The 13,853-nt window shown below is 32.2% G+C and overlaps 1 protein-coding gene across 7 annotated transcripts in view; it reads left to right on the top strand.

Moving 5' to 3' along the window:
* The window catches only part of NSUN7 (NOP2/Sun RNA methyltransferase family member 7), a 74,787-nt gene that overhangs the window by 41,962 nt on the left and 18,972 nt on the right, over positions 1 to 13,853 (top strand). For all 7 annotated transcript variants that reach the window (XR_012483247.1, XR_012483249.1, XM_074273740.1 and 4 more), the window contains 3 exons: positions 2,125 to 2,268; positions 4,502 to 4,603; positions 9,741 to 9,858. Coding sequence is in view for 5 of the 7 variants with exons in the window: in XM_074273740.1 (XP_074129841.1) it covers positions 2,125 to 2,268; positions 4,502 to 4,603; positions 9,741 to 9,858 (364 nt within the window). In the remaining 2 variants the exon portion in view is untranslated. The remainder of the gene's footprint in view (positions 1 to 2,124; positions 2,269 to 4,501; positions 4,604 to 9,740; positions 9,859 to 13,853) is intronic.

The following is a 13,853-nucleotide window of genomic DNA, read 5'->3' on the forward strand; positions in this document are numbered from 1 at the left end:
TGCTCCACATTTGCCATTCTGAAACATTCACATGTTACCTCTACTTTTGCTATAGGGTGCCAAAAAGTAAATCTAATAACTTTTCCACATGATAACCATTCCCTTACTTGAAGACTGCTATTATATCCTCCTCAAATGTCCTCTTAAAAAGATATGTCCAAACTATACATCCCTGACCTATCTCCAACTTTCTCAACTCTACTTAAGACTATAGTCAAGCACATCTATTCATCTCCTGTATGTAACTTTAATTTATTCAACAAATTCCATGTATTTTCATGTCAGTTCATGTGATTTTTTTCTGCTTGTTATATATCTTTATCTTACCCTTTTCTCTCTTATCTCTATGCCTTTTATACAGTGTGCTTAAAAATATTTGTAGAATTGATTTGAACCTAAGTCCTACTTTTCCTTCAAAATTCAAGTTTGGTCTTAATCTCTTAATTTATTTTAACAATGTTAAAATAAAGATTTGGTAGATTAAAAAATTAGTAGTTAATGGGCACAATTGTATCCTATTATTTTATTCTTTAGCATTGTCTTTTTGAATAATACTTCATTTTCCCCAAGTTATATGTAAAAACAATTTTTCAATTCATTTTTAAAAATTTTGAGTTCCAAATTCTCTCCTTTTCTTAATCCTTTCTGAGATAATAAGCAATTTGATATAGGTTATACCCATGCAGTCATACTAAATCTGTTTCCATATTTGTCATGTTGTAAAAAGAGGAAAAAAAAACAAGTAAAAAAAAAAAAAAGTGAAAAATAGTATACTTCAGACTCCATCAGATTTTTCCCTGTATGTGGATAACGTTTTCATCATAAATTCTTTGAAATTGTCTTGGATTATTGTATTTCTGAGATTAGCTAAATCATTGACAGTTGATTATTCATTAGTATTACATACCACAACTTGTTCAGCCATTACCCAACTGATGGATATCCTTCAATTTCCAATTCTTTTCCACCATAAAAAGAGCTGCTATAAATATTTTTGTACATATTAGTCTTAATAGTGATTTGGAGCAATAGTGACTATAGATAGATTTGATTTCTCCTTCTGTTCAGATCCTTTGACCATTTAGCAGTTGGGGAATGCCTTGTATTCTTATAAATTTAACTTAGTTCTCTGTGTTTGAGAAATAAAGCTTTTATCAGAGATACTTGCTATGAAAGTATTTTCCTCAGCTTTCTTTCTAAGCTTGGCTGCATTGATTTTGTGTATGTAAAACATTTTAAATTTAATATCAAAATTTTTCATTTCGTAATGTTCTCTATCTCTTATTGATCATAGATTCTTCCCTTCTCCACAGATCTGACAGGTACACTATTTCTTTTTCTCCTAATTTGTTTGTGGTATCATCCTATGTCTAAATTGTGTAGCCATTTTGACTTTATTTAGTAGATAGCATAAGGTATTGGTTAATACCTAGTTTCTACCATACTGTTTTTTAAGTTTTTGGTCAGATAGTGAATTCTTGTTCCCAATGCTTGGGTCTTTGGGTTTGTCATACACTAGATTAATATAGTTATTTACTACTGTGAATTGGGGACCTAATCTATTCTATTTATCCACCATTCTATTTCTTGTCCAGTACCAGATTGTTTTGATGATTATTGGTTTATCATACAAGTTGAGATCTGGTATCTTCATTTTTTTCATCAATTCTTTGATATTCTTGACCTTTCCAGGTGAATTTTGTTATTATTTTTTTCTAGCTCTATAAAATAACTTTTGGTAATTTGATATGTTACTGGTAGAATTGTCATTTTTACTTTATTGCGCTGATTTACCTATAAGCAATTGATATATTTCCAATTGTTTAGATCTGACTTTCTATGAAAAGTATTTTGTAATTGTGTTCAAATGATTCCTGTTTTTTTTTTTTTTTTTATCTTGGCAAATAGACTCTCAAATATTTTATATTGCCTGTAGTTATTTAAATGGAATTTTTCTATCTCTTCTTGCTAGACTTTGTTAGTAATAATTCTCATTCCTTCAGTTTCAATTTTTTCTTCTCATTGCTATAGTAACAATATTGAGTAATAGTGGTGATAATGGGCATTTTTTTTAAAGCAATGCTTTTATAACCATTTTTCTTTATATTTTTTCCTTTTTTTCAGACATTGAGGTATTAAATGAAAATTTTATAGACATAGAAGCAAAAGATCAAAGATTACAGAAAGTTAAAGTTATACTTCTACTGCCTCGCTGTTCTGGATTGGGTGTTAGCAATCCAATAGAATTTATTTTAAATGAGAATGAAGGTAATTGTCTTTAGCATGATGCCTGGTGCAAGGTAGTATTTCAATACTTATTATCTTCCCCATCTTTAGTTCTTGTATCTTAATGGACATGAGAGAAAGTTATAAGCAATTTATAATCTCATAAAATAATGAGAAATGATAGAAAGAAGCAAGTTTATTGAAAGCTTGTTTAGATACCCAATTAAACCTTATTATCCTTGGAGAATTTAAGGCTGATTTTGAAAAGAAAATAGTAAACAGAGAAAACATGGAAAAGCTCTATCACAGTCCTTAATATTCCACATGAGAAAATAGAAATGCACTGAATAAAACATAAATTTTTTTCCCCCTAAGAATACATAGGATTTTTTTTTTTTTTTGCTTTGCTGGAAGTGACATAATTGTGTGGGAGTGATTTACATACAAATAATAACTGATATATGTATACTCTCATAATTCCATATTTCTATGAGTATAAATTATACATGTCAATGGCGTCCTTAATGAAGGTATGAGAAAAATGTTGCAGGTTTTTGAAAGTAGTATTCTACAGTAGACCATATGTTTATAGTCACAACATTGACTGAAAGGTACATATAACATGATTTTACTGTGTTGCTTATTTTGACTATTAAAAAAATTTAATTTGGTGGAACAAGATGTTATCTTCAAGGTTTCTATCAATAAAGCATCTCACATGTACTTGTTAAGACTTTACGAGATTCCTTGACAAATGTAATAGCATAGATAATTACCCTTGATTATTAAGTCACACACATAACTCAAGGAAGATGTATGTATTTGCCATTGTCATGAAAGAGATCAAGGAGAACACAAATGAAAGATGTATTGCCTAGCAAGAGGAGGTTCTTAATTTGTTCATATTTGCTAATGGTATTTGGTGCTAACTTCATCAAACCCCAAAACATTACAGAGCCCCTTAAATGAGATCTATAATCACTCAAAATAATTTGGCCTGATTATCCACGCAGAAAAAACCAAGGAGTTATGAATAAAGAATTCCTATAATTCAGATTATGATAATTCCATTGAAAGGAAAACTCATAGTTGATCTGTTAACGGTGAGGTATGTATAGTTTCAAAGAATTAAAGAAACAGGTCCTTAAAAAGTCAGTACTGATACATGGTATGAAATATGTTATCAGAGAAATATATAACTAGAAATATAGAGCAGTTAGGGAGCGTCATAGTGCACAGACTGTGGGGCTTGGAGTCAGGAAGACTCATTTTTTGTGAACTCAAATCCAGCCTTACTGACTATGTAACACTGGGCAGTCAGTTAACTCTGTTTGCTTCAGTTTCCTCATCTGTAAAATGAGCTGGAGAGGCAAATCGTAACTCCAATATCCTTGCCAAGTAAACCCAAATGGCATCACAGAGAATTGGATATGATGAAAAAAGACTTAACAGTAACATATGACTGAAAAAAGAATTAGACAAATTGTGTATCAAAAGCAAAAGGTTATGATGGGCATTCTGTATGCTCCCTTGAGATCCATGTGAAGTTTATCTTTAGGATAATTGGGAAAATTCTCTTTTAATTACTTTAAGCTATTCATTGATGAAAATGTTTTATTGTTTAGGAATATAATTGAGTCAGTAGACGATATATAGTTAAAGGAAATGTCTGCTCCTTTGCTGTTACATAGAATTAGAATGTAGGAAACTACTCAGATGGAAAAATCGAATTTTGGGAAGGAAAAAGTGATTGTTGATTGCTTAAACATCCAAGGTCGTACCAATAATACACCCCCTCTGTCCCCTACCTCAGCCCTAGTTCTTTTTCCTTTATGCTAGGATGTTGAAACAATGCAGAAAATATTAGCATGCCTCCTGAAGGAGGAGGGCAGGCACAGATGTGCATGTGTTCCATGTTTAAGGAAGGAACTGAAGCTAGACCCAAGGTCTCCAGAGCAGGATGTTTTATCTCTGAGCTTCAGAGACTATGACATGGAGACAGTGACATAGTTGTAAGGACCATGTTCCACCTTAATGGATGGGAGGCACTCTTAAAACCACAAAATGCTGTTTATGTAGTTGCTATTTTTATATTGTTTGCTTAGAGTTATTTCTTAGAATCTCAAAGGAAAACATTAACTGGGGAATTAAACACAATTTAATTTTGGTCATATATTCTCCCCCCAAACCACTCTAAATTGTAGTAGAAATAATTATAATTAAATGCTGTTAATGTGTAAAATGCATAGATGCATTGTTTCCTTTTCCTATTTAGATGCAGACTTGCTTAAAGATCACTCTCAAGGCTCTATTCCAAAAGATAAACTTCATGTTCTTGCTGAACACCAATATGAACAACTGAAACATGCAATGCAATGTAAGTTAGCTTTCATTTCAATCATGTTCTGCCTCCAAATATATATCTTATTACCTTATATCCAGTACCTCATTTATCCATATCATCAAGGTGTTCTACATAAGTGATTTTTCCTAACTTTTGAACTTCTCTTTGAATGCCAAATTTTATATTGAAACATTTTGATAAAAATCTTCTAAAATGTAATTACATATGTACAGATGCAGATATATGTATTTGTACATATACTTATGTATATAAAGAAACCTACCTTTTAAAACATAGAATACTTTAATAGAGGTTTATCTCCTCTTTAAGGATTCCTCATGATGAAACATCAATTTTTTGTACTATAATAATAACTATTATGTTTGTGATGAGCTCTTGCTTCTTTTGCAGGTTTTGTGCCCATTTCTAAAAATTTCTTTTTTCTACTATATCCTCTGTCTAGTTTTCTGTTTTGAATCTTCTAGGAAGTTAATTTTGTTAAAATAAACAAATATGCTAAAATGAATATATTCAAAAGTACATCAAAGATTGATCATAAGTAACAAATTACATGGTTTAGTGTAGGGAAATTTAGAAACTATTTTGTTTGCTTTATAGCCCTTGTCTTTGTTTGTTTCTAGGTTTAGGGTACCTTTAATGGGATTAGGTTGTTGTAAGAGTTATCGCCATATAAATGCAATGTTATTGTAATTTTGGTGAGCAGTAAAAAGTTCTGACTACTATCCTATCACCAGATCATTTTATTTTTGGATTTTTAGTCTTTGAGTTTAACTTCCTACTCTAAATAATTATCAAATTCTAGATTTAAATGAAACCATTAGCTGATTATACATTTGTTCCACTTAACTATTATTTATCAAAGAGGGGGTAGGAAGAATAAATAAGAGCAAATTATAGTTAAGTTTTCAAACTTCAGAATTAAGGCATAGGCCAAAGCACTAAATGCATTTCTAAGCAGAGAAAAACACTGTTTGGTAATGGATGAGAGTTGGTCTTGAAACCAGTAAGACCTGCCAATAAAAGACCTCGTCTCTGACATATCCTAGTTGTGTGACTCTTAAGTTACTCAAAAACTCAGTCCTGTAGGCTAATGTGCATCCTGAACCAGATTAAAAAAATTTTTTTTTGGGGGGGTGATGTTTAGCAAAATAAGAGACAATGTCTAACTTCAGCCTGTAGGGACTGGGATCTGTTTCTGTTTGAGTCTCTCAGGACTGTGAGGCAGCACTCTGATTGTAAATGGCAGAGAAGGTACTAATTGATCTGTGGTAGGAAAGGGAATTTCCTCACCAGAGGGGACAACTCCAAGTAGCTCCAGTACTTATGAAGCAACTGAGCCAAAGCTGAAAGGAAAGTCTAATGCTGCAAAGACTGGTACTGCAGGGAAATTTGGAATGTGATCTCTATGAATCAAGGCAAGCTAGATGTGACAAACAGAAGATGGAAAGTTTAAATATCAACATCCTGGGAATTAGTGAAGTCAAATGGGCAGGAATGGGCAAGAATAATCCTTTAGAAGAAATGAAATAGCTCTGAGAGTCAATAAAAGGGTGAGAAAAGCAATACTGGGTATGAGCTCAAAAACAAAAGAATGATTTTGTGTAAATCCAAGGCATACTATTCACCATCACAGTAATACAAGTCTGTGCTCCAACCATTGATGCTGAAAAGGCCAAAGTTCATCATTTCTATGAAGCTTTACAACATCATCTACAAATAACACACACACACACACACACACACACACACACACACAAATGCCACATCCATCTTAATGGGATTGGAATGCTAAACCAGGAAATCAAAAAGTAATCAGTAATAATAAGCAAAAGTGTAAAGTGCAAAGTGAAGTACAAAACGAAGCAGGACAGAGAATGATAAAGTTTTTGTCAAGGTAACTTGCTGATTGACATGGACATCACCAGACTCTCAACATCCAAATCAGATTAATTAAATACTTTGAAACCATTCACCTCAGGACTCAGAGGCAGCTCTGTACTCAATATGGCAACAAATTTGGAAAACTTAGAACAGTGGCCACTGGATTGAAAAAGATCAGTTTACAACCTTGTCCTAAAAAAAGGGCATTGCCAAAGAATGTTCAAAGTACCAAATAGTTAGGATCATATAACATGCTACGGTTATACTTAAGAATCTACTAGACCTCAGCAGTAGGTGAACCAAGAATTGCCAGAAGAACAGGCTAATTTTTCCAAAAAGCAGACAAACTAGAGATCATATCTCCATATAAAGTGTATTAGAAGGCTTATGTAAAAGGCTTAAGGAACATGGACCTCAAAAGATTGTGTATCCTGTAAAAGAATAAGAAGGCAAAATGGCAAAAGAAAGGGACATTGAGGAGGCAGCTAGATGGAACAATGGATAGAGCACCAGCCTTGAATTCAGGAGGACCCGAGTTCAAATATGGGCTTAGACACTTAACACTTCCTAGCTGTGTGACCCTGGGCAAGTCACTTAAGCCCCCAGCGTTGGGGGGGGGGAGCAGATTGATGAGAAAGGGACATTGAAACAATTTTTAAAAAAAGGCATCAGAAGCAAAGCACACTCCACAAATCCCAATCCTGACTTGAAACAGATGTTCCAAAGGAACTAAAGGAAGAACTGAAAACATCTCTGTAAAATAATAAAAATTAAAAATAGAGCTGAATATGGACCTAAAAGGACCCCCAAAATGGGCAAAATTCAAGTAAAAGCAGTGTAGCTAAAATGTGGTAAGATTATGACAGAACTCTGCAAAGTGTATAATAAAAAAGCAAGTGAATCTGAAAATACTAGTGAATAAATAAATGATGACTACAATGGAAACTAAATGGCAGATAATAGTTGAAACAAGTTCCAAATAATTTTAAAAAGATTGAGAGGATTTCAAAGTGATAGATTTACTGGAAAGGAAACCTTAGAATAAGTGGAGTCCAGAAATTGTTAAAAAAAATTGATTGTTGTATTTTTGGAAATTACATGATAAAACTTATTAGAACCATAAAAAAGCCTCGACATTGAGCAGCATTCTGCAGAGAGACAGAATCCATATAATCCCTGACAGAGAAATTAAATTTGTGTATCATATAGTAGACTTCAGAACAATGGCGGGGAGAAACAAAATTCTCGACTTCCAGAAAGAAGCATACCTAAGTACATTTAAAGGACATTTAAAAAACAAGAGAAGTATAAAAAATTCCTGGAGCAAAAAAATTACATTCCTAAAAAAGTCTTTGGAACTAAGAGAGAGCTTAAAGAGTTTTTAGAACAATACATACTTTTCAGCTGTGATTAACTTTTTATCACAATATCACGAGTCTGTATAAGATAATTCCTTACATTATAATACTATTAATCTTGGCTACATTATTGAATTATATAATTTGGGTTGAAAAAAGAATAACAGGCAAAAAGAGAAGAAATTAGATTTTTGCAATTAAGGGGATACTATAAAAAAAAAAGGCAGGTCAATGTGGTTATGAGGAGGACTTTTACAAAGGTGATGGTGGTGCTAAGTTTTAGAGATATGCAAGGTTTAATGTAAAAATTTGGAATTATCTTTAGTATTTATTGACTTACAGATAGAATTAATAAAATGAGACCAGTGATATTTTCATTTAAAAATTGAATAACAATTTAACAAGAAATGGTAAAAGAAGCCAATGTCTCATTTGCAATAGAGAATGTAAATGACATGACCTCCAGTATAAACAGGAAAAGAATTTTGTAAAAATTTCTTTCTAATAAAGTAATCAAACCAATTTCCTTTTTTAATTAATTTTTTTCCCATTTTAAAATCTTTACCTCTAAGCAACACATTGTTTTAGCAGACATATGGAGATAATTTATTCCATATATAAGATAATAAAAAGAAAAATTAATATAAAAAGGAAAGAAAGTTCACTTATTTTCAATCTACATGGAACATTTATTTTTAAATTTCTTTTTTAGTCATAGAGAAACAGACATAATTATAAATGTCATGTTTATTGATCATTCCAACAAAGGTGTCTACATAGAATTTAAAATTAATTTATTGCATAATACCTGGGTTAAAGAAGAAATTAGAAAATTTACAGATTACCTCAAAAATAATGGCAGCAAAAAGCTATCAAAGTTATGTAATGCAGCCCAAGTATTACTTAGAGGTAAATTTGTATCACACATACTGATTACGATTATGGGAGGAAAAAACCCTCATACCAACGAAACCTTAAGGAAAAAGGCATAGAACAGATTGTTATTATGTTTGTTTTTCTTACCTTAAAATGAGACTAAATTAGAGATTATGGATTTATTTTGGATTTGATTACTTATTTTGTTTACATATATTTATTGATATTTTTATTACATAAAACATTTTAAAAATATGCATGTTGGTTCTAAGGGGGATCAGGCAAGATGGTACATATGGCTCAACTCAGGTTTATTACTATCCTTACACTTAGAAAAATATTTGAGTTCATATTCAGTTAATTAGGCCTTGATTAAGTGCCATTTTCTTCCTTGAAGACTTCCCTAATCCTAAACTCTTGGAATCTCTCATGCTCCTCTCAACCTTCCTATTTACCTGTATTATAGTTTAGTGCTTGTCTCAAACCTGCTGATAAATTATAAACTCCTTGGGGACAGGAGTTTTTCATCATTTCATCATCATTTTTATTATTCATCTTAGTTTCTCACTCCATCCCATTTCCTGAACAACTTCATCAGTTCTTATGGATTCAGTTATCCTTTGCAGATTCAAATTCTATGCCTATCTGAAGCCTTTTCTAATCCCTTGAACTGCTAGTGTTTCTTCAAATTGATTTGTATACATGTTGTATTTAATTTTCTGTGTACACATCCCGTCCATTTAAAGTTCCTTGAGGGTAAGGATTGTTTTGTTATTTGTTTTTCCAATTCCTGTTTCTGCCATAGTATCTGGCACATAGGAGTTAATGAATAGATGCTTGGTATCTGATTATATTTAGTGGGTACTTTAAAATATATTGTTGAATTTAATTTAATAGCGTATCAACAATTATCAAAGGATACTAAGGACAATGTTACTATTCTAGATATAAGAAGATGAAGATATGTTAAGTTGTACCAGATTTGTATAGGATTATTAACATAAACTGTGACCACATTTTTCTATTAAATACAGTTAGTAAAGCACAAGCAATTGTTTACTGCACATGTTCAGTTTGTCCAGAAGAAAATGAAGTTGTTGTTAAAAAAGCACTGGAACTTGGAGTCGAAGGGAATAAAGTACAACCTTATAGGTAAGGGGGAAAAAGGATTCTTCTAATCTATCTGAGTAATTTAGTGTCTTCATAAAGTAAAAATCTGATTTTTATAGTAAATTGTATAAAAGCAGCTTTAGAACCTTCTGTGAGAACTCAAAAGGACTAAATGATATATCTTATATAACTCATTCTCTAAAATACTGTATCTTCTCGGGAGCAGTGTTTTGTTAAATGTTTAAGGACCAGCTTTTTTTTTTTTTAAGTACATAGGATACACTTTTAAGTTTTATCTGCATTATTGAATTTTCTCCATTACTTTTTGAAGTCTAGACAATGAATAAAACAATAAATCAAGATTTGATTGGTCATACTTTGCTAATTTTCAAGGTATAAATGTTCACATTGAAAATTTAACAACTGGCTCTTAAGAGCCGATTAGATCTGACACCACGATATTCCTCTTTCTAGAGCTCTTTCCATTGTATCAGTTTGGCACTGTTACTCTCATGTTGTTAAGTTGCATTTGTTGTTCTACTGGAAGATTCTCTAAGTTTCATTTGCATTATAGAAGCTTATAGGATTCTATTCTGTTTGAGAAATTTTTGTTAGATATAATATTTAAAATCTTTCTTTAAAAAACCGAACTTGAAAACTCCTACAAATATTAACATTTACATATATAAAATACCAGAAAAAGAGGATTGCATCTGAAACCATGAATCTGTGAAATTTTTCTTTATATAAGCATGCCTCCCCTGTAACAAATAAGTGCAGTTGAGCAAAGAAAACTACATATTGGCTGTGTCTCAAAACATAGTCTAGTCTGTTACTTCTTCAACAATGAAGGACAAATGACAACTGTGACTGAGGCTATGAGAGCAAGGGGAGCCTATACCACGTGCCCTGGTCATTCCTCTGGAGCCAGGGCCGGTCATTATTTCAGAGTTCTTAAGTCTTTCAAAGTTTTGTCTGGTTTTAATCTAGTTTTGAACTTTTCTGCTACTACCCTGGCCCAATTTAGTTGTTTTTCTTTTCAAATAGGACCAAACGTATTACATAAAAGTTCTTGCAATATGTATTTCTGCTACATTGTAATAGCAGTCCTGTTAAAAGCAGATGAGAGAGATAACATGCACAAAAACTTCACAGAACTCTGCAACCTAATATAATCGAAAGTAAGAATGAAGATTGACATCTGAACAGTGGATCATACTTTCAAGCTGTTCACTTAGCCCACTCTTTGCACTTTAGTGATTTGGGGGGCATAGTTCCAAAATGATTAGACCAGCTGACAGATGCCCCAAAAGTGTGTTAGTGTGTCCGTTTGGGCAGCTAAGTGGTGCAGTAGCGAGAGCACTGGGACCCTGGTCAGGAAGACCTGCAAATGGCCTGAGATACTTACTAGCTGTGTGACCAGGGGCAAGCAAGTAACCTCTCTTTGTCTCAGTTTGCTCTATAATTGGGATAAGAATAGCACCTCCCTTTCAGGGTTATTGTGAGGATCAAATGAGAATCTCTTTATTTAAAAAAAAAAAAAGTTTTTAGCACAGAATGTGATATAGTAGGTGCTATATAAGTGATTATTCCCTTTTCTTCCCGTGTTTTTGCAGATCCTCTAGCACTTTGTCATATTCCTTTTTTCAAAAAATCATCATTGCCAAGCTGGGTAGATGTTTGATAGATATTCAAAGTTACTTCCATTTTAATTTTTCATAATTATTAGTGATTTTAGGGAGCATTTTTTCGAATTGTTGATGGCTTGTTATTTCCCTCTTTGGAAATTGTCCATTCATGTCCTTTGACCATTTATGAATTATTCTAATTATGAATAATTAACTTATTCTACAAAATTTGATTCAATTCCATATATATATTCATATAATGATACATTAGAGTCTTTTTTTCTTTTTTGAGGCTGGGGTTGAGTGACTTGCACACAGCTAGGAAGTGTTAAGTGTCTGAGACCAGATTTGAACTCTGGTCCTCCTGAATTCAGGGGTGGTGCTCTAACCACTGTGCAACCTAGCTGCCCCTATGATACATTAGGATATGGACATTCATATGTCTCTCTTCACACACATATATCTATCTATCTATCTATCTATCTATATATGTATATATATATATACATATATAGATAGATAGATAGATAGATATAGATATATATATAAAGATAAAGGTTTTTTTTTTTTTTTAGTTTGGAATGGCACTAAATAACTAAATTGATTTAGACACTATTTTATATATATATATATATATAAAACTTTAAAACTTTATATATATATAAACTTACATATATAAATTAGTTATTTAATGCCATTCCAAATTTAAAAAACCATAAATTTATAGGTCTAATTTATTTATTTATTTTTTTGTAGCATGACTAATTTTTTTAATAGTTTTTATTTACCAGATATGCATACATAATTTTACAACATTGACAATTGCCAAACCTTTTATTCCAACTTTTCCCCTCCTTCCCCCTATCCCCTCCCCCAGATGGCAGGTTGACCAATACATGTTAAATATGTTAAAGTATAAATTAAATACAATTTATGTATACATGTCCAAACAGTTGTTTTGCTGTACAAAAAGAATTGGACTTTGAAATTGTGTACAATTAGCCTGTGAAGGAAATCTAAAATGAAGGCAGACAAAATTAGAGGGATTGCGAATTCTATGTAGCAGTTCATAGTCATCTCCCAGAATTCTTTCGCTGGGTGTAGCTGGTTTAGTTCATTACTGTTCTATTGGAACTGATTTGGTTCATCTCATTGTTGAAGAGGGCCTCATCCATCAGAATTGATCATCATACAGTATTGTTGTTGACGTATATAATGATCTCCTGGTCCTGCTCACTTCACTCAGCATCAGTTCGTAAATCTCTCCAGGCCTTTCTGAAATCATCCTGCTGGTCATTTCTTACAGAACAATAATATTCCATAATATTCATATACCACAATTTATTCAGCCATTCTCCAATTGATGGACATCCACTCAGCTTCCAGTTTCTGGCCACTACAAAAAGGGCTGGCACAAACATTCTTGCACATACAGGTCCCTTTCCCTTCTTTAATATCTCTTTGGGATATAAGCCCAGTAGTAGCACTGCTGGGTCAAAGGGTATGTATGCACAGTTTGATAACTTTTTGAGCATAGTTCCAAATAACTCTCCAGAATGGCTGGATGTATTTACAATTCCACCAACAATGTATCAGTGTCCCTGTTTTCCCACATCCCCTCCAACATTCTGCATTATCTTTCCCTGTCGTTCTAGCCTATAGGTATAATTTATAATAAATTTCATTTAGAAAAACAAAAAGGTTAAGAATTTCAAGAAAATAAAGATTTTTAAAAGTGTTAAAGAAGGTGGTACCAGATTTCAAACTATAAGGGAGAAATCATTTGGTTAAAAAATAAAGACCAGTCAGAACAAATTGGGCATGAGAGAAGAAAAGAAACAAGTGAACATAATGTTAAATAAATCTACAGACCCCATATATGTATATTAAAAATGGGGATAATGGCACCAACCTTGCAAGATTGTTGTGAAGATCAAATGAGATATTTGTAAAATGCATAGCATACTATCTGGCAGATAGTAGATTCTATATGAATTTTTCTCACCTTTCTCCTTCCCCCTCATTTTTCTATTTATTTATATAGTCAGTTTATAATTTTCCCTATTATATCTGTATGATATATCCATTTGGACTTTATTTGGTGTAATATGCTAGTTTATACCTAGTTTTTGCCAGACTACTTCCAGTTTTTGTCAAATAGTAAGACCTTCCTCTAGTTACTGGGTTACTGGTTGGTTTTAATGAACATGTTACCTTATTTCTTTTCATCTTTGTTATATGCCTAATTTTTTACACTGAGTGACTCTTATTTTTAACCATTATCAGATTTTAATGTTTTCTGTCTGTTTTCACTCTTTTAGTTTGAGATCTGTTACTAAGCCACTTTCTTGACCACTTTTTTCCCATTATTTTCCTTGAAATTATTTATCTTTTGTTTTTAGATGAATT

Source organism: Sminthopsis crassicaudata, chromosome 6, assembly GCF_048593235.1.
Source record: "Sminthopsis crassicaudata isolate SCR6 chromosome 6, ASM4859323v1, whole genome shotgun sequence".
NCBI lineage: Eukaryota > Metazoa > Chordata > Mammalia > Dasyuromorphia > Dasyuridae > Sminthopsis > Sminthopsis crassicaudata.